The following is a 27,441-nucleotide window of genomic DNA, read 5'->3' as shown; positions in this document are numbered from 1 at the left end:
AATATAAATGGAATAGGGTAAAAGGATGGTATATTAGGGTTTTCCAGAGCAGAGAGAGAGATTGATGGACTTTAAGAAATTGGCTTATACAACTGTGAGGGCTGGAAAGTCAAAGTCTGCAGGATAGGCTGATAGGCTGAAAATTCTGGCTGGAGTTGACATTACAGTCCTGAGTTTGAAGGCAGTCAGTCTGGAGGTTAGAATTCCTTCCTATTCCAGGAAACTCTGTCTTCTTTCTTAAGGTCATCAGCTGGTTGAATGAGGTCCACTCATATTATATTGAGATGTGATGTGAATCACATCTTAAAAATGACTTCACAATAACATGTAGATTGGTGTATTGTCTATGCACTGTAGCCTAGCCAAGCTGACATAAAATGAATCATTGATGGTAAAGAGAGGTGAAGCTTATGTATTTCACTCAAGTAAAATCATTGTGATAAATTATGTATATGATGTAATATCTAGAGCAACCACTAAAACTTTACAAAAAGATACATTCAGAAACACTACTGATAAACCAAAAAAAGAATTCTAAAAAATATTCCAAATAATCTACAAGAAAGCAGGAAAAAGAAAACAGGGAAGTTAAAAACAGAACAAATAAAACAAAAAATTAAATGGCAGACTTAAGTCCTAATATATAACAGTTACACTAAATATAAATGTTCTTTTTTTTTTTTTTTAAAGATATTTATTTATTTGAGAGAGCATGACAGCAAGAGAGATCATAGAGGGAGAGGGAAAAGCAGCCTCACCACTGAGCAGGGAGCCTGATGAGGGGCTCGATCCCAGGACCCTGAGATCATGACCTGAGCTGAAGGCAGATGCTTAACCAACTGAGCCACCCAGGCACCCCTAAATATAAATATTCTAAATATACCAGTTAAAAGACATTGGCACACTGGATTAGGAAATGTGGCCCAAGTATGTGCTCTCTGCAAGAAACTCATTTCAAATTTAATAATATTGGCTGGCTGAAAGTAAAAGGATGGAAAAAGATATATCATGCAAACAATCAAAGGGAAGTAGGAGGGGTTCCATTAATATCAGATAAAGCAGACTTAGAGCAAAGAAAACTAGCAAAGTCAGAGAAGGACATTGTATAATCATAAAAGGGTCAAACCACCCAGAAGAAATAACAATCCTAATTTGTATCTACAAAGTGGTAGAATTAAAAGGAGAAATAGGTAAATCCACAATTATAATTGAGACCTTAAACACCCCGCTCTCAGGAACTGATAGAACTACTTAGAAAATCTGCAAAGATACAGAAGAGCTGAAGAATACAATCTAACCAATGGGGTCTTATACATATAGAAGCTCCGTCAACAGCAGCAGAATATACTTGTTTTTTGAGTCCATCGAGTAGTTACCAAAATAGATCATATGGGCCATAAAACAAACCTCAATCCATTTACAATAATTAAAATTATACAGAGTGTGTTCTCTGACCACAATGAACTCAAACTAGAAATCAGTAACAGGGAAAATCTCCAAGTAATTGGAAACTAAACACATTTCTAAATCTGTGGATCAAAGAAGAAGTCTGAAGGGAAATTTAAAAAATAGTTTGAACTAAATGAAAATGAAAATACAATATAAAAATTGTGGGAGCTCTGGGGCGCCTGGGTGGCTCGGTTGTTGAGCGTCTGCCTTAGGCTCGGGTCATGGTCCCAGGGTCCTGGGATTGAGCCCTGCATTAGACTCCCTGCTCAGCGGGAGGCCTGCTTCTCCCTCTCCCACTCCCCCTGCTTGTGTTCCTGCTCTCACTGTCTCTCTGTCAAATAAATAAATAAAATCTTTAAAAAAAATTGTGGGAGCTCTGTAACTATTAGGGACATTTAATTTATAGCTTAAGAACTCCCCCAAAAGAAATCTCTAGGCCCAGATGGCTTCGCTAGGTAATTCTAACAGAGGTTTAAATAGGAATATCAATTCCACACAGTCAAGTAGGTATTACTATGAAAGGGTAACAGGGATTTTTGTGGTGATGGAAATATTCTGCATTTTGACTGTATTGATGTCAGTATTCTGATTGTAATGTTGTATATAGTTTTAAAAGATGTTACTATTGGGGGCGCCTGAGTGGCTCAGATGGTTAAGCGTCTGCCTTCGGCTCAGGTCATGATCCCAGGATCCTAGGATTGAGCCCCGCATCGGGCTCCCGGCTCAGCGGGGAGCCTGCTTCTCCCTCTGACCCTCTCCCCTCTCATGCTGTTTCTCTCTCGCTCGCTCTCTAAAAAATAAATAAAATGTTAAAAAAAAAAAAAAAGATGTTACTATTGGGGGAAACTGGGTAAAAGTGCAGGAATTTCTGTATTACTTCTTACAACTATATGTAAATCTACAATTATCTCAAAGTAAAAAAGTTATGTGCCATTAAAAAGGCAAACCAAACCTATAAAATGAGTAGTTTTTATATCCTAAATATGTTAAAGGAAAGTTAATTTCAGAATTCCTGTTAGAAGTGATTTTGATGTGGCTATTTAAAATGTAGCTTATTTATGGTATATGTCATTTAGTTAAGTTCATTTTCCAGCTTTTCTTTTCTCATTTAAGAAAAATTAGGCTTATTTTATGTCCCTTGGCATTTAATTTGTATTTATTTATTTTAAAAGATTTTATTTATTTATTTGACAGAGAGAGATAGCGAAAGCAGGAACACAAGCTGGGGGAGAGGGAGAGGGAGAAGCAGGCCTCCCGCCGAGCAGGGAGCCCGATGTGGGACTCGATCCCAGGACCCCGGGATCATGACCTGAGCCGAAGGCAGACGTTTAACTGCTGAGCCACCCAGGTGCCCCTTAATTTGTATTTAAAATTTGACAGGAACATATCTGGATCCATTCATGAGGTCTAAACAGTGTGTCTTGCACTCTGAAGTAAAGAAGTAATAAAATTTTCATTGAATGACACAATTTATTCAGGAGAAGGTGGCTGTATTAGAAAAGTAAAAGATTAAACAATGTACATTTAATTGTAGAGTTTATGAGGTTTTTGAAACCACTTTTACCTAACAGTGCTGTCTTTGTTCAATTTCAATTAGTTCATGTTTCTTAGGAAGCAGTCTTTTTTTTTGCTAGTAGCTTCATAATAAACTTTATAGTAGGTAATTCACTTTGATAATTAACAAGTGACTTCTAAGCTTGCTTTCTTGTACCATTAAGCTGATGTTACTGGTGGTAAAAGATCAATTTGAATTGGAAAAAAATATATATATTTTTAAAGATTTTATTTATTTATTTGATAGAGAGAGATAGCGAGAGCAGGAACACAAGCAGGGGGAGTGGGAGAGGGAGAAGCAGACTCCCCGCTGAGCAGGGAGCCCGATGTGGGGCTCGATCCCAGGACCCCGGGATCATGACCTGAGCTGAAGGCAGACGCTTAACCTTCTGAGCCACCCAGGCGCCCCTGAATTTGAAAAATATTAATAAAGGCAAAGTTTTTGACTTATAGGATATATTAAATACTTTCATTTTCATTAGTCATTTTGAATTTTACTACATTTTATTCCTTTTTTTGTGTACACACATGGTTATCTTTATTTATATCTGCCTCTCTTCTATATAACAGATTTGAGGCAGCTCGTAAGAATACCAACAGCAAAACCTACTGAGATATAAATAAGAGATAAATCAAAGCAGAGAGACATAAGTATGGGGTTCGTGAAGGCATGTATACTTGCTGTTTGTGCTGGTCCTGTGCCTGGTTGTCTTCAGATTTGTTACTTACGTTTTCTCTCTTTTGTATCTCAAGGGAGGTGATTTGAGTAGGTAGTGTTTCCCAGGTTCCCAAATCAGCGAGCTTCTGCCTGGATTCAGCCAATGGAGGGCATTGGCAGGAGTTTGGAAAGTAGGAGGAAGGGAAAGGCTAGGGTATTTTTCTCGCTCCCTGTCTGCCTCCCTTACTGCCTCCCTCTCTTTACTAGCTCCAGCTTCTCCTAGACTGCCTGCCTTGGCTTTGTTTTCCACTGGGTGGCCTGGGGCTTGGGCTCTGGTTTCCTGGCTGCTTTCTCCCTGTGTTCCATAGGCCTTGGTATGATAGTGGCTTCCTGCTGTGCCTCACAGTTCCTGATTATGTTTAGTGTAGTTAAAATCTTTTTATATGCAGTATTTTTAGTATATTTAATAGCATTATATTCTCCTTTTGGTTTTTGTGTACAGTGAAATAATTGGGCTAGGTGAAATTTTGATGGTATCTATGTCTTTGTTATAGCTCATTTTTTTCTTTCTTTCCTCCCCCCCTCCCCCAAACTATTTGATTTCTTCTTCCAGAATAGGGAAGCTTAAAGCAGATATAGAACAGTCTTAAAGGGCTTTATTTCCAGGGCACCTGGGTGGCTCATTTGGTTAAGCATCTGACTTCCAGGTCATAATCTTGGGGTCCTGGGATCGAGTCCCACATAGGGCTTCATGCTCAGTGGGGAGTCTGCATCTCCATTGCCCTCTGCCCCTCCCCTGCCTGTGCTCTCTCTCTCTCTAATAAATAAAGTATTTTTTTAAAAAAGGGTTTTATTTCCTAAATCTGGTCCTTTACATCAATCTCAACAATGATATCACCTACCAAACACATGAGTCAGACATTCAGCAAATGTTTATTTCAAACATTTGTTGAGTGTCCACTGTGTGATAAGTATCAAAATCGTGACCTGAGAGTAAAAGGATGGCTATGATACTGCTTTCAGGTAGCTTTTAGGGGTCCTGAAAAGGGGCAGGAAAGGAGTTATTAATAAGCCAGCACCTTCAATGATAGGGCTTTATGGATAAGTACTGTGGACTCCCATAGAATATAAACATGTAATTCCCGTAAATATGTAATCCCATCAGATGTAAACATAAAATTATATTGTGAATTTAGGAAAGGGAATTTTGGTATATTCAAAAGAATCCCAGGTTCAGGAAACAGTAGTTTTATTTTTGTCAACTAACTGATTTTATATCATGGAGCAAAATGGTTGAAATCTAGTTTTTTGTAATGTTTTATTAAAACAGTTGATTTTAGGGGTGCCTCGGTGGCTCAGCCGGTTAAGCCTCTGACTCTTGATTTCAGCTCAGGCTATGATCTCAGGGTTGTGAGATTGAGCCCTGTGTTGGGCTCTGTGCTGGGTGTGGAGCCTGCTTGAGATTCTCTTTCCCTTTGACCCTCCCCACTTCACCTGCACGCACCTGTGCACTCTCTCTCCTTCTCTCTCTCAAAAAACGGCCCCAGTTGATTTTAGAATATTTGGAAGGGTTCATTTAACAATTTAGGACATTATTGAAGTAAAATTACCAAATAGTTGTTTTGCATTCGTTCTACCTTTAGCTTTGTTATTAAGCCTTAATGCTAATCAATGATTAGGCTGTACCTTTGTAATTCAGGTCACACCTCAGCTTGGTGTCAAACATCCTGGGGCTTTAGCTTCATTTTATATTAACAGGCTGATAGACAATCCCCACCCCCACCCCAGTCTATTCTATCTAGACCTTTCTGGCCTATGTTGCTACCTCTTCAAATATACAGGAGGTAACCCCCAGGGAAAACAGATCCTTTAGTCTTGTTGCTGAAAGATTTTTAAAAAAATATTTAATTCTCTCCTATTTACCTAATACTATTGTAACTCTTGATTGGAAGATCTTAATAAAGAAATGTCTCTTCTTCCTGATCTTTTATTTTGAAAATTTTCAATTTACAGAAAATTAGGGCAAATTGTATAATAAACATCCTATATCTTTCATCTATACTCACCATTTGCTAAAAACTTTTCTGCATTTGTTTTTATCTTTCCTTCTCTATACAAATGTATATGCTCTTTGGGGTACAGTTTGACATTTCATCCCTAAATGCTTCTTGTCACAGGATTTTTCTTATACTTTTTTTTTCTTATACATTTCCACCAAATTAGAATATGATGAATGATGCCAGAAGATACACTTCTTGGAAAGTCTCATTCTTCCATGCTTTAGACTTCCTCCAAATAGAGTTTTCACGTCGCTTTATATTACATTGATTTCTTGTTTTGTTTTTAATAAGTATTTTCTAATTTTTTGTTTTATTTTGTAATAAGCATTTTCTTATCACCCTCTACCACCACCCACCACCGCTACTCTCACTACTCCTTTTGGATATTTTTTCACTCTTTAAACATTATGATAAATATAACATTAAATTTGACATTTTAATCATTTTTAAAGTATATAGTTCAGTGGTGTTAATTATAGTCTCAGTGTTGTACAACCATTACTGTTAACTTAAAAAACTTGCATCACTCTAAACATGAAACTAACCATTAAGCAAGAACTTGCCATTTCACCATTTCCCTGGCCTTTGGTAACCTCTAATCTACTTTCTGTCTTTATGAATTGGTCTGTTCTAGGTAGTTCACATAAGTGGAACCATATATTTGTCCCTTTTTTGGTGTGGCTTATTTCACTTTGTGTAATGTATTTAAATCCATCCGTGTTGTAGCATGTCGCAGAACATCATCCCTTTTGGAGCACTTGAGTGGCTCAGTCAGTTAAGCGTCTGACTCTTGATTTTGGCTTAGGTCATGATCTCAGGGTCGTGAAATGGAGCCCTGCATGGGGCTCTAAGCTGGGTGTGGAGCCTGCCTAAGATTCTCTCTCCCTCTTCCCCTCCCCCCATCTAAAAAAGAGAGAACATCTTCCACTAAATAATGTTCCATTGCATGCATATACCACATTTTGTCAATCTCTTCATCTATTGGTGGACACTTGGGTTGTTTCCACCTTTGGGCTATTGTGAATATTGGTGTACCAGTATCTCTGAGTCTCTTTTCAATTTGGGGGAATGTATACAAACCTAGGAGTGGAATTCCAGGGTCATGTGGTAGTTTTATGTTTAGCTTTTTGAGGAACTGCCAAACTGTTTTCTACAGTGGTTGCACCATTGTATATTCACACCAGCAGTGTATGAGAGTTCCAGTTTCTCCATATCTTACCAATGCTTATTTTCTTCTAAAAATTTTTTGTTGTTGTTGAAGCATAATTAACAGTGTTATTATATTAGTTTCAGGTGTATCAAGATAAGTGTACTCTTAATCCTCTTTTATCTATTTTACCCATCTCCCCTACACACCACCCCTCTGGCAACCACCAGTTCTCTGTATTTGCGAATCTGTTTTTTTGGTCTCTTTTTTTCTTTGTTCATTTGTTTTGTTTCTTAAATTCTACGTATGAATGAAATCAGATGGTATTTGTGTTTTTCTGTCTGACTTATTTCACTTAGCATTATATTCTCTATCTCCATCCACGTCGTTGCAGATGGCAAGATTTCATTCTTCTTATGGCTGAGTAATATTCCATTGTATATATAATACATCTTCTTTACCCATTCATCTATGGATGGACACTTGGGTTGCTTCCGTATCTTGGCTATTGTAAATAACGCTGCAGTAAACATAGGGGTGCTTGTATCTTTTCAAATTAATGTTTTTGTTTTCTTGGATAAATACCCAGTAGTGGAATTAACTGAATTATATGGTAATTCTATTTTTAATGGTTTGAGGAACCTCCATACTATTTTCCACAGTGGCTGCACCAATTTGCATTCCCACTAATAGTGTATGAGGATTCCTTTTTCTCCACTTCCTCGCTAACACTTGTTATTTCTTGCTTTGATTTTAGCTGTTCTGACGGTGTAAGGTGATATCTCATTGTGGGTTTTTTTTTTTATTTAAATTTAAAAATTTTTAAAGATTTTATTTATTTGAGGGAATGAGAGAGAGAGATAGCATGAGCAGTGGGGAGAGGGAGAAGCAGGTTCCCCGCTGAGCAGGGATCCCGACGCGGGTCTCCATCCCAGGACCCCTGGATCATGACCTGAGCTGAAGGCAGATGCTTAACCGACTGAGCCACCCAGGCGCCCCTCATTGTGGTTTTGATTTGCATTCATTTCCTGATGATAAGTGATGTTGAGCATCTTTTCATGTATCTGTTGGCCATCTGTATGTGTTCTTTGGAAAAATGTCTATAATGGTCCTCTGCCCATTTTTAATCATATTATTATTTTTTTGGTGTTGAGTTGTACAAGTTCTTTATATATTTTGGATATTCACCCCTTTTCAGATACATAATTTGCACATATCTTCTCCCATTCAGTAGGTTGCCTTTTTTGTTTTGTTGATGGATTCCTTGCCTGTGCAAAAGCTTTTTATTTTGGTGTAGTCCCAATACTTTAATTTTGCTTTTGTTTCCCTTGCCAGAGAAGACCTATCTAGAAAAATGTTTCTATGGCCAATGTCAAAAAAGTACTGCTTATGTTTTCTTGTAGGAATTTAGGTCTCACATTTAGGTTTTAATCCACGTTGAGTTTATTTTTGTGAATGATGTTAGAAAATGGTTCAATTTCATTCCTTTGCATGAAGCTGTCCAGTTTTCCCAGCAGCATTTGTTGAAGACACTGTCTTTTTCCTATTGTGTATTCTTGCCTACTTTGTCGTGGATTAATTGACCATATAAATACAGGTTTATTTCTGGAGTCTATCTTTTCCACTGAGCTGTGTTTCTATTTTTGTTCCAGTACTGTACTGTTTTTCCCTTTCTTTGATTATAGCCATCCTGGTAGGTTGAAGTGGTATCTCATTGTGATGTCGGGCATCTTTTCTTGCGCTTACTATTGATTTGCATATCTTATTTGGGGAAATGTCTATTCAAGTCCTTTGCTCATTTAAAAACTTGGGTCCAGGGCGCCTGGGTGGCTCAGTTGGTTAAGTGACTGCCTTCGGCTCAGGTCATGATCCTGGAGTCCCGGGATCGAGTCCCGCATTGGGCTTCCTGCTCGGCGGGGAGTCTGCTTCGTCCTCTGACTCTATCCCCTCTCAGGTGTTCTCTCTCTCTCATTCTCTCTCTCTCAAATAAATAAATAAAATCTTAAAAAAAAAAAAAAAAACTTGGGTCCTTTTGTTGTTCAAGGGTTTTTTAGATGTTTTTGAGATTAAACCCTTGTCAGATACATGATTTGCAAATAGTGTCTTCCATTCTGCTTGTTATTTTCACTTTCTGGATAATGTTCTTAGATGCCCAAAAGTTTTAAATTTTGATGAAATCCAATTTATGTTTTTTATTTTGCTTGTGCTTTTTCTTATCTCTTTGTAACGGAACCATCAGCAAACTTATCAATTGTCGTTAGATGTTTGTTAGAGCTAGAGTTGCTTTTTTGGTTCGGGATCAGCAAAAAATCACAGTATTAGTTGCCATTTACTGAGCACCTCATATATATAGGTACCTTGGGGAAGCTTGGAAAAATAATTCTAAGGAAGAGTCATAATTTCATTCTTTCCAGGTAAATCCTATTGAAACCCCTTAACCTCTCAAAGAGGTATAAACTTCCCCGTCATTCTGGAAGAAATTTAAGCCAGTATCACGGCTAATATCTCTGTTGCACTGATCAGTTTCCTGGCATCTGCCCTGAATCCTAGGCTCCGCCACTCACACACACACACTTCAGCTTCTGGAGGATCCAGGTTTCTTGTTTCAGCATTTCATTGAATTTCTTACTTAGCTCACCTGGTTTTTTACCTTACCTGCCTTGCCCACAGTCATCTTTACAAACTGCTTAAGAAACTCAAGGTAAATGGGGTTCCTTACAGAGGGAATACAGTTTTGAACCAGACTTTAAATGTGTTTTATTGCACTAGAAAAGCGAGTTTCACATTTATAACTCTGAAATTCCTTTAGGAAGCTCTGTATGTGATGCTATTGATTAAAATAATTAGGTTTTTCCAATGCGTAGTGTGAGTGCCTTGTCTCTAGTATATTTTCTCTCGGATGCCTTAGTAATGTTTCAGTTCCCCCCCAAACTAGGAAAATACAAATATGAAGTGTTCTATCAGTGTTTAATACAGTGTATTCTGATTTCTTCCCTAGCGGATCTAAAAAGAACAATTGCTGTCCTTTTAGATGACATTTTACAACGTTTGGTAAAGCTGGAGAACAAGGTCGACTATATTGTTGTGAACGGCTCGGCAACCAACACTACCAACGGCACTAGTGGGAACTTGGTGCCAGTCACCACAAATAAGAGGATAAATGCATCAGGCAGCATTAGATAGCAGTCGAAGATCAGCTGCGCTGCTACATCCCCACCGTGGATTATATCCTATGGCAGAAAGCTTTTCAGTTGCTGGCTAGGATAGAATAATACTGTACAATAAAAGCCCCACGCATTTCTGAGGAATATGCTGGATTCACAGAACTTTTAATTCTGTACATAAATTTTAAAAGTTATTAGTTTGCTTTCAGATAAGTCTCCTCAATGCTGTACTATATCCTTAAAGGGAATTTGGTAACATGGTTGGTGTAGTAAGCCGGTAGGTGATCTTTGTATAAATCTTTTGTGTTTGAGATCAAGGTGAAACAAAAACACTGAAAGACATGGGTTCATTTCTATAAAATATTTATTTAAATATATCACATGTTTTTTAGACAAGTGGAGAATATTGTCATTGAATCATTTTGTCATTTGTTCTCAGTAGGCTTAACTGTTACACTAACAGTATTAGAAAATGTGCTGCCAGTACTATATTTTGTTACTCAGATTATAGCAGAGAAAGGAAGTATAATGTTGAAATAAGGTTTTGAAATCATGACCCAAAGAATGTCTTCATTTGCACTATCCTTCAGAATAACTGGAGGTTAATTATTGTATATTTTGAAAAATTACATTTGTAAGGGTATAATCTTGAAATGGTTAATGGCCGCTGTCCGTAACCTATTCTAAACATTGAGACAATTAAGTAACATAAAAAGAGTAATCTCTAATCTCATACATAACATTTTCTTACATATATCCTGAAGAATAGAAGATATTTTTATGATGAGATTAAAAATAAGTAAAGTATTAATTCATGATTTTTCACATACGTGAATATTAATTTTAAAAGTTTAATCCTTTGAGTGTCTTTGTTCTGTGGAAAGCACATTATTTCCTTATTTGGGTAATTTTTGCTTTTGTTATGTTGGCAGTGGAGGGGAGACTGAAATATTTGTGAGACTGGGATGCTTAAGGTCTTTAGCCAGGTGTATATAATAAAGGTATTTGTGCTGCATTAAAGTGCTTGGAAATGTTGGCATTATATAAGAGTGCCTGGCTTTATGAAATTATGGATTTGTGTAACAGATACATTAGGTATTCATTTTATATAATGACCACTTAAAAACAATTAAGAGCATTTAAAATATAATTTAAGTTATGAAGATTGATTCTCTTTTCAGGAAAACAGCTATTGTATATAGCACAAGAGATCCTAATCTTGGATAATTCTAGGATAGAGCAAAGTACACCTTTATTTAAATTTCCTTTGTAGCAAATTTAATTGCCGTATGGTGCCCTATATTTCATAGTATTTATTCTCTATAATAACTGCTTAAGTGCAGGTAGCTTTTCGATTTAGGCTATATTGAATTTAGTTTTGGATATTGTATTGTTTGTAATTATAATATGCTACCACACATAGTAGCAATAATTATAATGCTTTATTAAAATAAGTATGAGAAAATATTATTTCATGAAAGGTAGCTTTCTAAACTCTTTTCTGTATACTCTATCTTTATGTGAAGAAATTAATTCTATACCATTGCCAGGTGAAGTTTGGGATAATTGTTCAGTCTTATTAGATGTGGACATTTTTGTTTTTCATTTTTGTTTTCAGGGATGCAATAAAATATATTATTTGTACTTACCAAGTGTTATGAGTTTTTTTCTTTAATGGTGGTTGTACATTTTGTAAGTGGTAAATGATTGAAAGGAATCTTAGATAATTTTGGGTTTTGTTCTATCAACTGCAGATAACTTTTTCGAAAGAACACAATGAAGGGGCACCTGGGTGGCTCAGTCAGTTAGGCGGCCGACTCTTGGTTTTGGCTTGGGTCATGATCTCGGGGTCCTGGGATCTTCAGGGTCGTGAGATTGGGCCCCTCCCACTTGTGCTCTCTTTCTCTCTAAAATAAATAAGTAAATCTTTAAAAAATAAAAACTCAACAGTAAACTTCAACTTGAGGGTACAAACCTAGGAACCACCTCTGACCATAATCCCCAGACTTGGTCCCATCAATTCCTGAACTCAGACTCTCCTATCATGAACAAGGCAATTTTGCATTTTTTTTAAAAAAAGATTTATTTATGTATTTGAGGAGGGAAGGTGCAGAGGGAGGGGGAGAGAGTGAACCCTCAAGCCGACACCCCACTGGGCGTGGAGGCTGATGTGGGGCATGATCTCAGAACAAGGGTCGGATACTTAACCTACTAAGCCACCCAGGTGCCCCTACTGTTGAGCTTTTAAAAGTCATTCCATAGTATTTCTATTTTCAGGTAATCTTAATCAGGACATCAGCATAGAGGGCATCACTAAACATACTAAAAACTTTCGAATTTATTTCAGAGTTCCTTTGGGTTATTTCAGAATAAATTTAAGCAGTATACTGGCAAAAGAAGTAATTTAAACATTATTTCACATAGTTAATGGTAACTTGGGTCTCATTTGTCTTCAAGAAATACTTAGGACCTTGACTGTGGAGTTAGGTAGACTACAGAGGCTCATGTCTGCCTTTTTCTTTTTTTTCTTTTTTTTAAAGATTTATTTATTTGAGAGAGAAGCATGCGCACGTGGGGAGAGGGAGGTGCTGACAGAGAGGGAGAGAGCGTCCCAAGCAGGCTCCACCCTAAGCACGAGCCCAATGTGGGTATCAATCTCACCACCCTGAGATAATGACCTGAGCCTAAGCCAATGGACTGTGCCACCTAGGCACACCTCAGGTCAGCCTTTCTAGTGACACCATGTTCTTCCTTCTTTTGAATTTATAGAATCTGCCTCATCTTACTTAATTCTGTCTCAGAAGGCTTAATAGCTTACATAGGAACCTCTGACTTGTATGTTTGGTTTCATTGCAAACAGCGTTCTGTTTTTGACCAAACACTTTCAGCTGACTAGCTATGGATGTAGTTATATTATTTTCCTTTTTTTAAGAGAAGTCCCCTTTACTTGAAAAGGGGACATGATGTAATGAAAGAGACATGAATGAATGAATGAATGAATGAGTTAGTGGAAACTATTTTTTAAATAATTGAAAGCCTTGAATGATTCTTAACTTTTGGTTGGGGGAATGATAGAGTTCATCTTTTGAGAGAGTTAAAGAACTTGAGGGGAGAGAAAGAAATGAATATGAAAATGAGAATAAATACAGAAAACCAAAATGGGGGGACAAATCTGAAATTTTTCTGCCTACAGATAACTGCTATTGACACTAGTATATAAATGTGAATCTCATCTCTCCTGCCCACACTCTCTATTGTCTTGCCATTTCTACTTAAAATCCAGCATTCTCACTGTGGCCTGAAAAACCCTAATTTGCTCCTGTCTGCCTCCTAACTTCATCTCTGACTACCCTCCTCCTTCTTAATTCCTCTCCAGCCGTATTGACTTTCTCTTGCTGGGACATACATGCATGCTTTTGCCTCAGCAACTTGAAACAATATTCCTCTACTTGCAACTCTCATTCCCAGATACCTTCATGCCCCACCCCCCAACATTCAGGTGTTACTTTTTAAGGAAAGTTGTCTCTGACGATCTCCCTAAATTAGCAGCCTCTAGCACTCTTTTTACTGTTTTACTTTTCTTCATAGTTGTGATATACCTAACATTGCATTGTATATTAATGTATTGTGTTTTTTCTGATGCCTCTTCCATGAAGACAGGGACTTCATTTTGTTCACTGATAGAATCTGGGCATAAGCAACTGTGTCTGGCCCATAATAGGTGCCTGATAAATACTTGTTAAAAAGTAGTTACTGGGGCGCCTGGGTGGCTCAGTTGGTTAAGCGACTGCCTTTGGCTCAGGTCATGATCCTGGAGTCCCGGGATCGAGTCCCGCATCGGGCTCCCTGCTCAGCGGGGGTCTGCTTCTCCCTCTGACCCTCTTCCCTCTCGTGCTCTCTCTCTCTCAAATAAATAAATAAAATCTTAAAAAAAAAAAAAAAGTAGTTACTAAGCCATTCTACACCTTTTGCTTTGTGCATCTATACCTTTATTTATATTTTAAAAAATTATACCAAACATTCTTTATAACGTATGAACTTCTTTCCAGGTCAGTAAGTATGTAACTTTCATGGCTTTTCTATTGCGTGGCTATATTACAGCTGATACATCTTTCACTCAATTATCAGATATTTTGTTTGCAAACAAAAGATTGAAACCTAGGTATGGGACAAGTCTAAAGGTTGTTCTCTTTCCATTATCCCACGCTGTCATTATTTTAGGTGGTAGTGGGTGATCCAGTAAAATGTGATTAATAGCCATTTGGGGGAGACAAAGTGGTGAAATATCTCCATTTGTATAGAACTACAAGGACGGAAAATCCAAAATGGTTGATCATCCTCAGACCTTGTTTTATATCATAAACAGCAGACTAGAAGCATTTTGCAGAGTAGGGAAAAGACTGGGAATACAGTGTAGAGTGGCTAATCCATAATTTGGTTAGAGAGCTGGGAGGCGATTGGTTAGTAGTCCGACTTGTGCTTAATCAGATCAAGTTTGTCATTTTGCACCTTTTGGCTCAGTAATATTAGTCTGTATTTAAGTAAGGAAGTTAGGCTATGAAGATTTTTCTAAAAATTAATGCTTTCCAGGTTTTACCAATGTCTGTATCTTTCAAACATATTTCCAGAATGACTTTAGGACCTCCTTTGAGTCCTTAGATCCTTAGATCAAATATAACTTCACATTGCTTCTAATTGTAGATTAGCAGCATCGTTCATTTGAGTAAATCATTTTTCATTTAACTATCCCTCAGGTGCTTAATTCATCCACCTTCCCACCCTTTAATATTTACCAATTTTTCAGGCAAAGAATTAAACTGTGGTTCTGAGGAGTCTTTTTAGGTGGGAGGGTATCATGGTAGACATGGTATCAAGGCTTGAGGGAACAAAACATTTTGAGCCACTGGTGTTTGGAAATGTACACATAACGTTAGGTTATGTTCAGTTTCGAGATAAATGGTTTTTTTTTGTTTGCTTGTTTGTTTCTCATCTTCATGAGTTTGAAAAGGAGAGAAAAAATTCCCTTTTACTCTTTTCTTTGAATCTGAACTGGGAGTTTCAGTCCAAAAGCCTTGAGTGGATGAGTGAAGCAGGAGGGCACAGAAAGGGGACCTCTGCCAGGTAAGGGTGATTGGCCTGCCTCCTGGGGGAAGCTCTACACCTCCTGTATTAAAACTATTCAAAACTGGAATGTGCTCTGGGAGGAAAGCTTTACAGCAGGGAAGGATTTGGAGGATTTGTTTTTATTTTTTATTTGTTTTTTAATTTTTATTTATTTTTAAAGATTTTATTTATTTACAGAGAGAAAGAGCACAAGCAGGGGGAGCGGCAGGCAGAGGGAGAAGCAGGCTCCCCACTGAGCAAGGAGCCCAATGTGGGGCTCAATCCCAGGACCCTGGGATCATGACCTGAGCTGAAGGCAGCCGCTTAACTGACTGAGCCACCCAGGTACCCCAGGATTTGTTTTTAATAATGCCCCCCATTCAGAATGATTATTGAGCATCTACCAAGGACTGTGCCCTATACTCTGCTCTTCATGGTACAGTATTATGTTTGATCTTCAAAACAACTTTGTGAGGTTCTCTTACCCCCGTTTTCTAGATAAGGGACTGTGGTGCAGAGAAACTGGATATGGGGGCTCTGGTCACAGATCTTACAGACCATACAGCAGAGATTCAAACCCAAAAGGGTCTGTCTCCAGAGTTTGTGCTCTTGACCACCATGTCTTACCCTCTGTTCTTCTAATCTTGGCTTCAGTACACTCCATCTTGTTTCTAGGACATAGGAATTCCTCTCCTTTGATTCAAAAGAGAGATCTGCTTCTCCACTCCTTACTTTGTTCTTGAAGACCTGGGTCAGCAGCGAGCACAGTCTGCAGGGAATCACACAATATGCATTTGGTGCCCAGGCATTGATGGTAGCCCCCCACCCAGGATCCTGGTGCCCAGGATGTCCAGGGTTTAGGGATCATAGGAGGTGAACCCATTCCTGGGGAACTGGTTGGGAGCACCAGGCTATTGTATTTGGGAGTTTATAAACGAGCCTGCCACAGTAGTGTCTCTTACGTCCAATCTTGGAATAAAGTGAAGGGAGGGATTGGTTTAGTGCAGATTCTTCCAGGGCAAACAGAATCTTCTCAGTCTACCCTCAGGGCCATTTCTTGTGCCCACCGTGGGATTCAGGGCACCATCAACTCACCTACAGCAGTTCTCTGTCACGGTAAAATCTAGTACTAAGATTTTATTTGCAAGGCTTAGGGTAGGGACTTTTCTGGGGCCAAAATATTTCTATCATTTTCCAGTTCCTAGAGGCTAGACAGAGTGGGAGTCAACTCCACTCTTGGTCCATTTTCCTCCTTGTAATCTCCTTAGGTTTTACAGATGGACTTGATGACTCTGGAAGAAGCCTGAGATGGTCTCAATGACTTGATAGTGTCTGATTTAAGAGTTTCACATAGTATCTCCTGAGTTTTCTAAAATATTAACAAAGCCTTAAAAACATCTAGCCATTTCTCCAAAGCTTGCCTGTTGATTTGAGAGCATTTTATTTTATTTTTAAAATATTTATTTGTTTATTTGAGGGGGGAGGGGCAGAGGAAGAGGGAGAGAGAACCTCAAGCAAACTCTGTGCTGAGTGCGGAGCCTGACGCGAGGCTCCATCTCAAGACCCTGAGCTCATGACCTGAGCCGAAACCAGGAATTGGACCCTCAAATCTATTGCACCACCCAGTCACCCCAAGATTTGATAGCATTTTAAATTGCAGAAGCTCTGGATCCACCTCTTTTCTTTCTGGTCCACACACTGGTCGTCAGACTGGAATTGACATCTCTGTAGAAGAGTGAGGTAAAAAGTGACATGGAAGTCCTCCTTGTTTTTAGCATTGTCCATTGTTACTTGCCCCATGTAATAAAAGGGCAGCTGTTTGGTCTTCCCCTGAACCGGATGTCTTTAAAAATGTAAGAATGCCCCTGCTTGGGTTCCCTCTGTCGCTGTCTCTCTCTCTGTCAAATAAATGAATAAAATCTTTTTTTTTTTTAAAGATTTTATTTATTTATTTGAGAGAGAGAGAATGAGAGACAGAGAGCACGAGAGGGAGGAGGGTCAGAGGGAGAAGCAGACTCCCTGCCAAGCAGGGAGCCTGATGCGGGACTCAATCCCGGGACTCCAGGATCATGACCTGAGCCGAAGGCAGTCGCTTAACCAACTGAGCCACCCAGGCGCCCTAAAATCTTTTTTTAAAGAATGTAAAGACTACTTATTGCTAACTCTGAGAATGCCTTTTAGCTACAAATATCCTTCTCCCCTTAGCTTCCAGGCAAAGAATCACTTGTAGGAGGAAGGTAGGTAGAAGTTGGGGGGAGGGTGGTTTTGATAAATTAGTGTAGTTTGTTCTCTTTCTCCTCAGGCTGCTGTCATTTTCTGCTCTGGAAAATAACTAAGTGGCGCTTGGAATTAAAGTCTCCCAGGGAAAATGGTATGACTCTTGAGAATTTTAAGATAAAAATCACTTTCTGTCTCTCTGCATGATGACTTAATTCTTTTTATTCTTTCCTAAATATCATGTATTAAAAACAATATTGGGTTTTAATACAGTACTAAGTAACCATGGTGAAGAGCAGAAGAAAGGTAGCTCTTTCTCTGATTAAAACAAGTGACTTTTCTGATAACAGATCCTCAGCTCAGGGGCTGAGAGACCACAGAAGTCACTTCCGCTCTGCCCTGTGTTTCTAGAATGATAAAGTTTTCCTGAGGCTAAAAAGGAAGCCCAGGCCACAACTCTAAAAGGAGGCAATTGTTCTTATTGTTGATTAGGACTCAGGTACCTTCACCAGGGAAATGATGGCCTTGGATCCTTCTTTTACCCTCAAGAAGACTTAAGCTGCACCTGCATCCCTGTCTCCTTCGGGGGGTCTTCGCTTCATGTACATCAGTGCCAAAGTGGGGAGCATTGGTTTCTTCACAACTCAGGCCAGAAGGAAAGTATTTTCCTTTGCTTCTGCAAAACCAAAATAACTAGTATTCCTTTCCATTTCCTTGCCTGGAATACCTGGTCTTTTTCTCTGACGTGCTCTCTTGTTTTCCCTACTTAGGATTCCAAGTTTCTGGTTCCCAACCTCAAAGGCTTGCTCTTTCTTCTCTGGGATCTCATATCGCTTGTGGGCTCTGTGTCAGCAGTCAGTCATTCATGCTCTTGCCTCTGTCTGGAACGCTCTTCTCTCAGCTCTTTGCATGAGTGGCTTCCTCTCATTCTTCAAGTCTCAGCTGAAACACCACCTCCACAGAAGCCTTCCCTCACCACCCCTTCTAAAGTAGGAGCCTTTTCTGTATATTCAGAGACTGCCCGGTCCCCAGCACCTGGCTGCTCTGCCCTTGATTTCTAGAATGATAACGTTTTCATCTTCATGCATTTGCAAAGGGGGAAAACATCCCCTTTTGCTCTTTTCTTCAAATCTGAACTGGGAGATTCAGTCCAAAAGTGTTGAGTGGACAGTATCTGGCATGTAGTAAATATTGAATATATTGTGATAGATGGGTATAATTTAAGTAGGATGTTATCACACCTTTTATCCTAGTTATTTCTATGTAAAAAAGTCACTATATATTTTAATAAAGAAAATAAATATTATTTTGAAGTTGATTGTTTTAAAATACTTCAGATTTTTAAAGTGGAAGTTGAGAAAATTTGATTTTTAAAAAAATAAGATTGTATTTATTTATTTGACAGAGAGACACAAGCAGGGGGAGAGGGAGAGGGAGAAGCAGGCTTCCCGCGGAGCAGGGAGCCCGATGCGGGGCTCGATCCCAGGACCCTGGGATCTTGACCTGAGCTGGACAGACACTTAAAGACTGAGCCACCCAGGTGCCCCTCAACTAATATTTTTAAGCCACACTAAGAACTGTATCCTGAATACTAATATACATATTGCTTATAAGGAATGAAAATTTATGTTTTTCAATTTCCTGTGACAAGTCCCTTTCTTTCCACAAATTACACTTGCTTGCTTCTTAATATATGTACTTAGAGAAAGCTTCCTCACTGTATCTGCTTCAAAAAAGGCAACAGAATTTTAACTTGGTTTTTAACATTTTATTATGAACATTTCAAACCTGCAGCAAGGCTGAAATAATATGTCCAGCATCTAGATTTTATAATTTTTTGTCATACTTTACCACATCTATCTATGAATCCATGTTATTTGTTTATGCTTTTTGAAACAAATTACAGTTATCAGCACACTTCCCCTGAGGTACTTTAGCATGCATATCATTAGCTAGAGTTCAGTATTTAAAGTTTTTTCATTGGGTGTAAAATTTATATATAATAAAATGCACAAATGTTAAGTGTACATTAGCTGAGTTTCAACAAATGGATTAACCTGCTACCCAAACTCCTATTTTTTTTAAGATTTTATTTATTTATTTACTTAAGAGAGAGAGGGAGAGAGAGAGAGCGTGAGCAGGATTGGGGGGAGGAGGAGAGGGAGAAGGAGAAGCAGACTCCCTGTTGAGTGGGGAGCCTGACTCAGGGCTCAATCGCAGGACTCTGAGATCATGACCTGAGCTGAAGGCAGATGCTTAACCGACTGAGCCACCCAGGCGCCCCCCACAAACTCCTCTATTATATAGAACATTACCATCACACCAAAGGCCCCTCATACCTTTCCTTCATCAAATCTTTCCCCATCACTCCGCCCCCAAGGCAAATTTTTCCACCATAGATTAATTTCACCTATTCGAGAATTTCATATAAATGGAATCATATGGTATGTACTCTTGTGTCTAGCTGCCTTCCCTCATCATCTTGTTTTTGATTTTCAGTTATGCTGTTGCATGTGTCAGTAATTTGTTTATTGTTGAGTAGTATTTCATTGTATGAATGTAACACAGTTTGTATATTCTCTCTCCTATTGATGAACATCTGGGCTGTTTCTAGCTATTATAAATAAAGCTGCTATGAATTTTTTTTTTTTTTTGGAACTTCCTTAATAGAAGTCTTTTTGTGAACATAGGTTTTCATTTCTTTTGGATATATACCTAGGAGTAAAATTACTGGGTCATATGTATTAAGATACACTTTTTTTTTCCTAAAGTGGTTGTGCCATTTTACATTCTCATTGGTGATAGAGTTTTGATTGGATGTCTCCACATTGCCTTATGCTCAGGGTAGGTAATAGCTAATAGAAGGGTCCTAGGACCTCATTCCTTTGAAACATTCATCCCATTGTGCCCCCCCATTGTGCTCCTGGGAGAACTTAACTGTAGATTGTGAGCAAACTTGTAAAATAATGTGAGTCCCGAACTGCTCATGCATACACTGGAAAAAAGATTATCCCACCAGCGGAGGGATGAAAAAGCATTATCTTTGAGAAAGAGAATAAAGAGACTCATAGAATGATCCTTGACCAGTCTCTGTCTTTTGATGTCCCCAAAGTCGTCTCATCGCTACTTCTAAAGAAAGTAAGGCCTACTAGCCCAGAGGAGAGAGTTGTTCCCTGGCAATATTCTAAACCAAGCTGCTAACTGGTTCCCTGGGAATAATTGTGTATTTTTTGGCTTGTATTATAGGTTTATTATACAACTCTAAGGTACCTGGTAAGAATTAGTTTTTAATTTCTACTTCATATTCCTGTCAGTTTGTCTGGTTTTCTTTTATTCTGTTAATGTGGTGAATTACACGGACTGATTTTCAAATATGAACCAATTTTGCTTTCAAAGTTGTATTATTCTTTTTATGTGTTATTAGATTCAATTTGCTACTATTTTGATTTAGGGATTTTTAAAACAATAGATTTATGAGATTTATGAGAAAAATTGGTCTGTAGTTTTCCTTCCTTATAAGTCCTCCTTTAGTTTTGGTATTGAGTTTATTCTGGTGTCATAAAACAAACTGAGAAGTATTCTATGTAAGAGTATAAGATTGATGTTATTTCTTTGTTAACTTTGAAGAAGTTGCTAGTGAAGGGTGTGGCCTTGAGATTTCTTTTGGGGAGGGTCTTTAAATATGGGTTCATTTTCTTTAATAGGTATAGAGCTATTTACATTTTATTTATTTTATTTTATTTACTTACTTTTTTTTTTTAAAGGTTTTATTTATTTATCTGAGAGAGAGAATGGGAGACAGAGAGCATGAGAGGGGGAGGGTCAGAGGGAGAAGCAGACTCCCCGCCGAGCAGGGAGCCCGATGCGGGGCTCGATCCCGGGACTCCAGGATCATGACCTGAGCCGAAGGCAGTCGCTTAACCAACTGAGCCACCCAGGCGCCCCTTATTTACTTACTTTTTAAAAGATTTTTTTTTTAAGATTTTATTTATTTATTTATTTATTTATTTATTTGACAGAGAGAGACACAGCGAGAGAGGGAACACAAGCAGGGGGAGTGGGAGAGGGAGAAGCAGGCCTCCCGCCGAGCAGGGAGCCCGATGCGGGACTCGATTCCAGGACCCCGGGATCATGACCTGAAATGAAGGCAGACGCTTAACGACTGAGCCACCCAGGTGCCCCCTTTTTAAAAGATTTTATTTTTGAGTAATCTCTATGCCCAGCGTGGGGCTTGAACTTACAACCCACATGCTCTACCAACTGAGCCAGCCAGGTGCCCTATTTAGATTTTATTTTTGTGTTCGTTTTAATAAGTTGGTCTTTCCCTAAATTTTTCTTGTTCATTTAAATTTTCAAATTTATTGGCATAAAGTTGTTAATATCTTATTATTTTTTTAATATATACAGTATGATTTGTAATGATTTTATTTTTATTTGTTTTTACTTTGCTCTTTTTTTATGTTTTGTTCTTTGATTATTTCTTAGTTAAAAGGTAGGATTCTATACACATTGTCTGTGACGTGATTTATGCATTTTAACAATATATTCTGGAGATGATTTCATAGCAGCATTCAAGAGATTTTCCTAATTTCTTTCTTCCTTCCTTCCTTTCTTTTCTTTCTTTTTTTTTTTTTTTACTGCTGCATAGGACTTCATAATATAGCTGTTCATGCAACTAGTCCTCTGTAGATGGATGTTTGGTTTGTTTCCAGTCTTTTTGCTGTAACAAATAGTGCTGAAGGGAATAACTTTGTACATATGTGCTTAAAAATTTTTTTGTTGTTGGTTATGATCTCATTCACATGTGGAATTTAAAAAGCAAAACAAACAAAGAAAAACACAAAACCACATTCATAAATATAGAGAACACACTAGTGGTTGCCATAGGCAGGGTTTAGGGGGTGGGCAAAATGGGTAAAGGGAATCAAAAAGTACAAACTTCCAGTAATAGGATCAGTAAGTCATGGCAATGTAATTTACAGCATGGTGACTACAGTTAATAATACTATATTGCATATATGAAAGTTGCTAAGAGAGTAAATCACTTCACAAGAAAAAAATTCTGTAACTATGAATGGTGATGGATTTTTTTTTTTTAAGATTTTATTTATTTATTTGACAGAGAGAGACAGCGAGAGAGGGAACACAAGCAGGGGGAGTGGGAGAGGGAGAAGCAGGCTTCCCGTGGAGCAGGGAGCCCGATGTGGGGCTCGATCCCAGGACCCTGGGATCATGACCTGAGCTGAAGGCAGACGCTTAACGACTGAGCCACCCAGGCGCCCCATGGTGATGGATGTTAACTAGATTTATTGTGGTGATGATTTCACAATATATACAAATGTGGAATCATTCATTATGTTGTATACCTGAAACTAGTATAATGTTGTATATCAGTTATACCTCAATAAAAATAAATAAATTAAAAAAATTTTGCTGGTGTTATCTTTGGGGTAGATTCTTAGAAATGGGTTTTCCGGGGCGCCTGGGTGGCTCAATCGTTAAGCGTCTGCCTTCGGCTCAGGTCATGATCCCAGGATCCTGGGATCGAGCCCCACATCAGGCTCCCTGCTCTGCAGGAAACCTGCTTCTCCCTCTTCTACTCCCCCTGCTTGTGTTCCCTCTCTTGTTGTGTCTCTCTCTATCAAATAAATAAATAAAATCTTAAAAAAAAAAAGAAATGGGATTTTCTAAAAATGAAGGAAAGGTAATAGTATAGTTTAAAAGAAATTTAAGAAATATAACAATCAAATACAATAGATGATTTTGATTGAATCCTGCTATGAAAAAATGAGCTATATGTAACATTTTGAGGACATGGTAATATGAGATGAAATTAAGGATTTATTTTTATGTTGTTGTGATTATACCCTTGTATCTAGATAGGAGAATGTCATTTTTTTTAGATATGTAAAGTATTTTGGCATGACATGTCATAGGGTGTGACACTTTGAAACAGCTCAACCATACTAATAAAAAATATAGATAGATAAAGTAATAAAGTTAATGTGACAAAATGTAAATGTTAATGATGGTTGAATCTAAGTAGTGGATTTAGAGGTGTTCATTGTACCATTTTTTTCTACCTTTGTATATGTTTCAAAATTTCATAATAAAAAGTTAAAAATTTAGGGGGGCCTGGGTGGCTCAGTCGTTAAGCATCTGCCTTCGGCTCAGGTCATGATCCTGGGGTCCTGGGATCGAGCCCCGCATCGGGCTCCCTGCTCCACAGGAAGACTGCTTCTCCCTCTCCCACTCCCCCTGCTTGTGTTCCCTCTCTCGCTGTGTCTCTCTCTCTCTGTCAAATAAATAAATAAATAAAATCTTAAAAAAAAAAGTTAAAAATTTAAAATTATAGGGGCACCTGGGTGGCTCAGTTGGTTGAGCATCCAACTCTTGATTTTGGCTCAAGTCAATGTCTCATGGATCATGAGATCAAGCCCTGCATCCGGCTCTGCATTTGTCAGGGAGTCTGCTTGAAGATTCTCTCCCTCTGCCCCTCTCCCTACTCATGCATGTGCCCACATGCACTCTCTCTGTCAAATAAAATAAATCTTTAAAAAATATATATAAAATTGTCTTATCTTTCTTTCTTTTTTTTTTAAAGATTTTATTTATTTATTTGACAGGGAGAGACTCAGCGAGAGAGGGAATACAAGCAAGGGGAGTGGGAGAGGGAGAAGCAGGCCTCCCTTGGAGCGGGGAGCCCAATGTGGGGCTCAATCCCAGGACTCTGGGATCATGACCTGAGCCAAAGGCAGCCGCCTAATGACTAAGCCACCCAGGTGCCCCTAAAATTGTCTTATCTTTCTAATGAATTATTGTTGTGACTTTCCTTATCCATAATAAGAATTTTTTCTTAAAAGTGTATTTTGTCTGATACTAATGTAATTATCTCAATACTAATATACTATCTCAGAATACTAGTATAATTTCTTTAGGTTAATATTTGTTTGGGAGTCAGTTCAGAGACTGCAACTGGAGAGGAACCACCTAAGGAGAGCTCTAGAGATGCTATCTGGGGGTGCCTGGCTGGCTCAGTTGGAAGAGCATGTGACTCTTGATCTTGGTTGAGAGTTTGAGCCCCACTAAAAAAAACTAAATAAACTTTAAGAAAAAAAAAATGTCTGTGCACATGGCCTTGGGCTTGAGCTGTGGCTTTCATCCTCTCTCAGAAGGCTGGTCTGGTCTCCAAAAATGCTTGGCAATCATCCTTAGTTGTCACAAGGAACCTCCATGCCTCTAACACCTGTCCTCAGAAGACTGGTGCTGCTGGGGTGTCCTCTGGGTCTGAGGAGTGTATTCTTGGAGCTAATACCTCTGCTGACCTTGAAGAGACTGGATGTGTTTTAAGTATTGGTGATGGTATTGCTCAAGTACATGTGCTGAGGAATGTTCAAGCAGAAGAAATGGTAGAGTTTTCTTCCAAGCTTGAAGCATATGTATCTGAACTTGGAACCTGATAATGTTGGTGGTGGTGTATTTGGAAATGAAAACTAATTAAGGAAGGAGATATTGTGAAAAAGACAGGAGCCATTGTGGATGTTTTAGTTGGTGAGAAGCTGTTGGGTCATGTGGTAAGTGCCATTGGTAGTTGGTTCTCAGAACCACAGGCAAGTTGGCCTGAAAGCGCCAACTTGGGATCATTCCTCCAATCTCTGTGCAGAAACCAGTGCAGACTGGCACTAAGGCTGTGGATAGCTTGGTGCTAATTGGTCCGTCCTGGTCAACCTGAGCTGATTATTGGTGTCCAATGGACTGGCAAAACATGAAAGATTGACATAATCATTAACCAGAAATGTTTCAGTGATGGATCTGGTGAAAAGAAGAAGCCGTACTATATCTGTTGATCCACTGTTGCCCAGGTGGTGAAGAGACTTACAGATGCCATGAAGTACACCGTTGTGGTTTCAGCTGCTGCTACTGATTCTGCCCCACATCAGTACCTGACTCCTTATTCTGGCTGTTCAATAGAATATTTTAAGGATAATGGCAAACATGCTTCACTCACCTATGATGAGTTATCCAAACAGTCTGTTGCTTATTGTCACATCTCTGCTGCTTGTGAAGACTATCCTGGTGATGTGTTCTACCTGCACTCCCATCTGTTGGGAGAGAGCAGCCAAAATGAAGGATTCTTTTGGTAGTGGCTCCTTGACTGCTTTACCACTCATAGAAACACAGCAGGTGATGTGTCCACTTATGATCCAATGAATATCATTTCCATCCCTGACCGACAGATCTTCTTGGAAACAGAAATGTTCTACAAAATTATCTGCCTTACCATTAGTGTTGGTTCATCTGTGTCCCTTGTCAGATCTGCTGCCCAAACCAGGGCCATGAAGCAGGTGGCAGGTGCCACGAAGCTGGAATTGGCTCTTAATCATGAAGTTGCTGCTTTTGCCCGATTCACTTCTGACCTCCGTGCCGCCACTCAACCAACTCTTGAGTCGTGATGTGCATCTGAGTGTCTGAAGCAAGGACAGTATGCTCCTGGGGCTACTGAGGAGCAAGTAGCTCTTATCTATGCTGGTGTAAGGGGGTAGCTTGATAAGCTGGAGCTGTTTCTACTGTAAATTTATTTAATGAATTTATTTATATTTCTTGGCTGGAGTATTTATTTATTCTTAAAGATTTTATTTAGTTATTTGACAGAGAGACACAGCGAGAGAGGGAACACAAGCAGGGGGAGTGGGACAGGGAGAAGCAGGCTTCCCGCTGAGCAGGCAACCCCAGGATCCCGGGATCATGACCTGAGCCGAAGGCAGATGCTTAACCAACTGAGCCATGCAGGCGCCCCTTGGCTGGAGTATTTAAAACCAAATTTTAAAAGGCATGATACTTTATCCTGACCACTTTATGAGGCTTTAAAAGACAAAAAAAAAAAAAAATTTTCTTATAGAACCACAAGGCCAGTTTTACATCTATCGAAATACGCATTTCTTAAGTTATAGTACAAACTATTCAGATTTGCCTATCATCTCAAAGAATGTCTTCTTACAATTATTATTTTTTCAAGCCAGAATCCAAACAAGGTCCACATATGGTTCTTACACTTTCATTTGCAGAAGTGCTCCATTCCCCCCTCCCTTATTTGATATGCTTCTTGAAGAAACTGCGTCAGTAGTCCTGTAGAATGTTTCAGTTATACACCACTTTGTGGTGTTTAATTTGCTTTTTCATCATCTGTATTTCCTGCAGACTAGAAGTTAGATCTAAAGACTTGCTTAAATTGTATTTTAGATTCTTGACAAGAACATGCTATAGGTGGTGTTACAGACTCCGTATTATTTCATCACCTCAAGAGCCACATAGGGTCAGATGGCTTCACTTTTAGTAATGCTCAAGTTGTTTATGTGGGGACAGTCTGATTCCTTCACTGTAAAGTTTTCCAACAATCTTTCACTTAATGATTTTGGTACCTATTGCTTAGCTCTGTCTGATTCATTTAAAAATAAACAGGGGTCGATCTAGAGGGGAGGGGGGCGGGTGGATGGAGTAGCCCCGTGATGGGTATTAAAGAGGGCACGTATTGAATGGAGCACTGGGTGTTTTACGCAAACAATGAATCGTGGAACACTACATCAAAAACTAATGATGTAATGTATGGTGATTAACATAACATAATAAGATAAAAAAAATAGTCTAAGACAAAAAAAATAAAAATAAACAGGGGTCGAAAGATGGTGATTTTCTAGTTCAATTATTCCTTCTTCATTTATTAGCTAGAATTCTTCTGTATAGAAGAGCTTTCTTGGGGCAGCTGGGTGGCTCAGTCCTTAAGCGTCTGCCTTTGGCTCAGGTCATAATCCCAGGGTCCTGGGATCGAGCCCCGCATCGGGCTCCCTGCTCGGCGGGAAGCCTGCTTCTCCCTCTCCCACTCCCCCTGCTTGTGCTCTCTCTCTCACTGTGTCTCTCTCTGTCAAATAAATAAATAAAATCTTAAAAAAAAAAAAAAAAGAAGAAGAAGAGCTTTCTTATACCCACGAGGGTTATTTGGTTATCCTGAAATACTATTCATACCAGAAAGGCAGGACAGATCTTTGGTTATTTCCTTTTAATTATCCAATTTTACAGTGATGTGTTGGTTAC

General features: G+C 38.8%; 2 protein-coding genes and 1 pseudogene across 3 annotated transcripts in view; all 3 read left to right on the top strand.

Moving 5' to 3' along the window:
• The window catches only part of CCDC126 (coiled-coil domain containing 126), a 104,130-nt gene extending 92,459 nt beyond the window's left edge, over positions 1-11,671 (top strand). For both annotated transcript variants that reach the window (XM_064575167.1, XM_045864562.3), the window contains exon 3: positions 9,867-11,671. In XM_064575167.1, coding sequence (XP_064431237.1) covers positions 9,867-10,051 — 185 coding nt within the window. In that variant the 3' untranslated portion in view covers positions 10,052-11,671. The remainder of the gene's footprint in view (positions 1-9,866) is intronic.
• Positions 1-27,441, top strand: part of FAM221A (family with sequence similarity 221 member A) — a 104,530-nt gene that overhangs the window by 37,072 nt on the left and 40,017 nt on the right. The window lies entirely within an intron of this gene.
• LOC123836152 (ATP synthase subunit alpha, mitochondrial-like) lies at positions 20,425-25,925 on the top strand (annotated as a pseudogene).

Source organism: Mirounga angustirostris, unplaced genomic scaffold (assembly GCF_029215605.1).
Source record: "Mirounga angustirostris isolate CCGP_5_RB_7025 unplaced genomic scaffold, mMirAng1.0.hap1 SCAF_12, whole genome shotgun sequence".
NCBI lineage: Eukaryota > Metazoa > Chordata > Mammalia > Carnivora > Phocidae > Mirounga > Mirounga angustirostris.
Note: the sequence above shows the minus strand (reverse complement) of the source record. Positions and strands in the feature narration are given on the sequence as shown.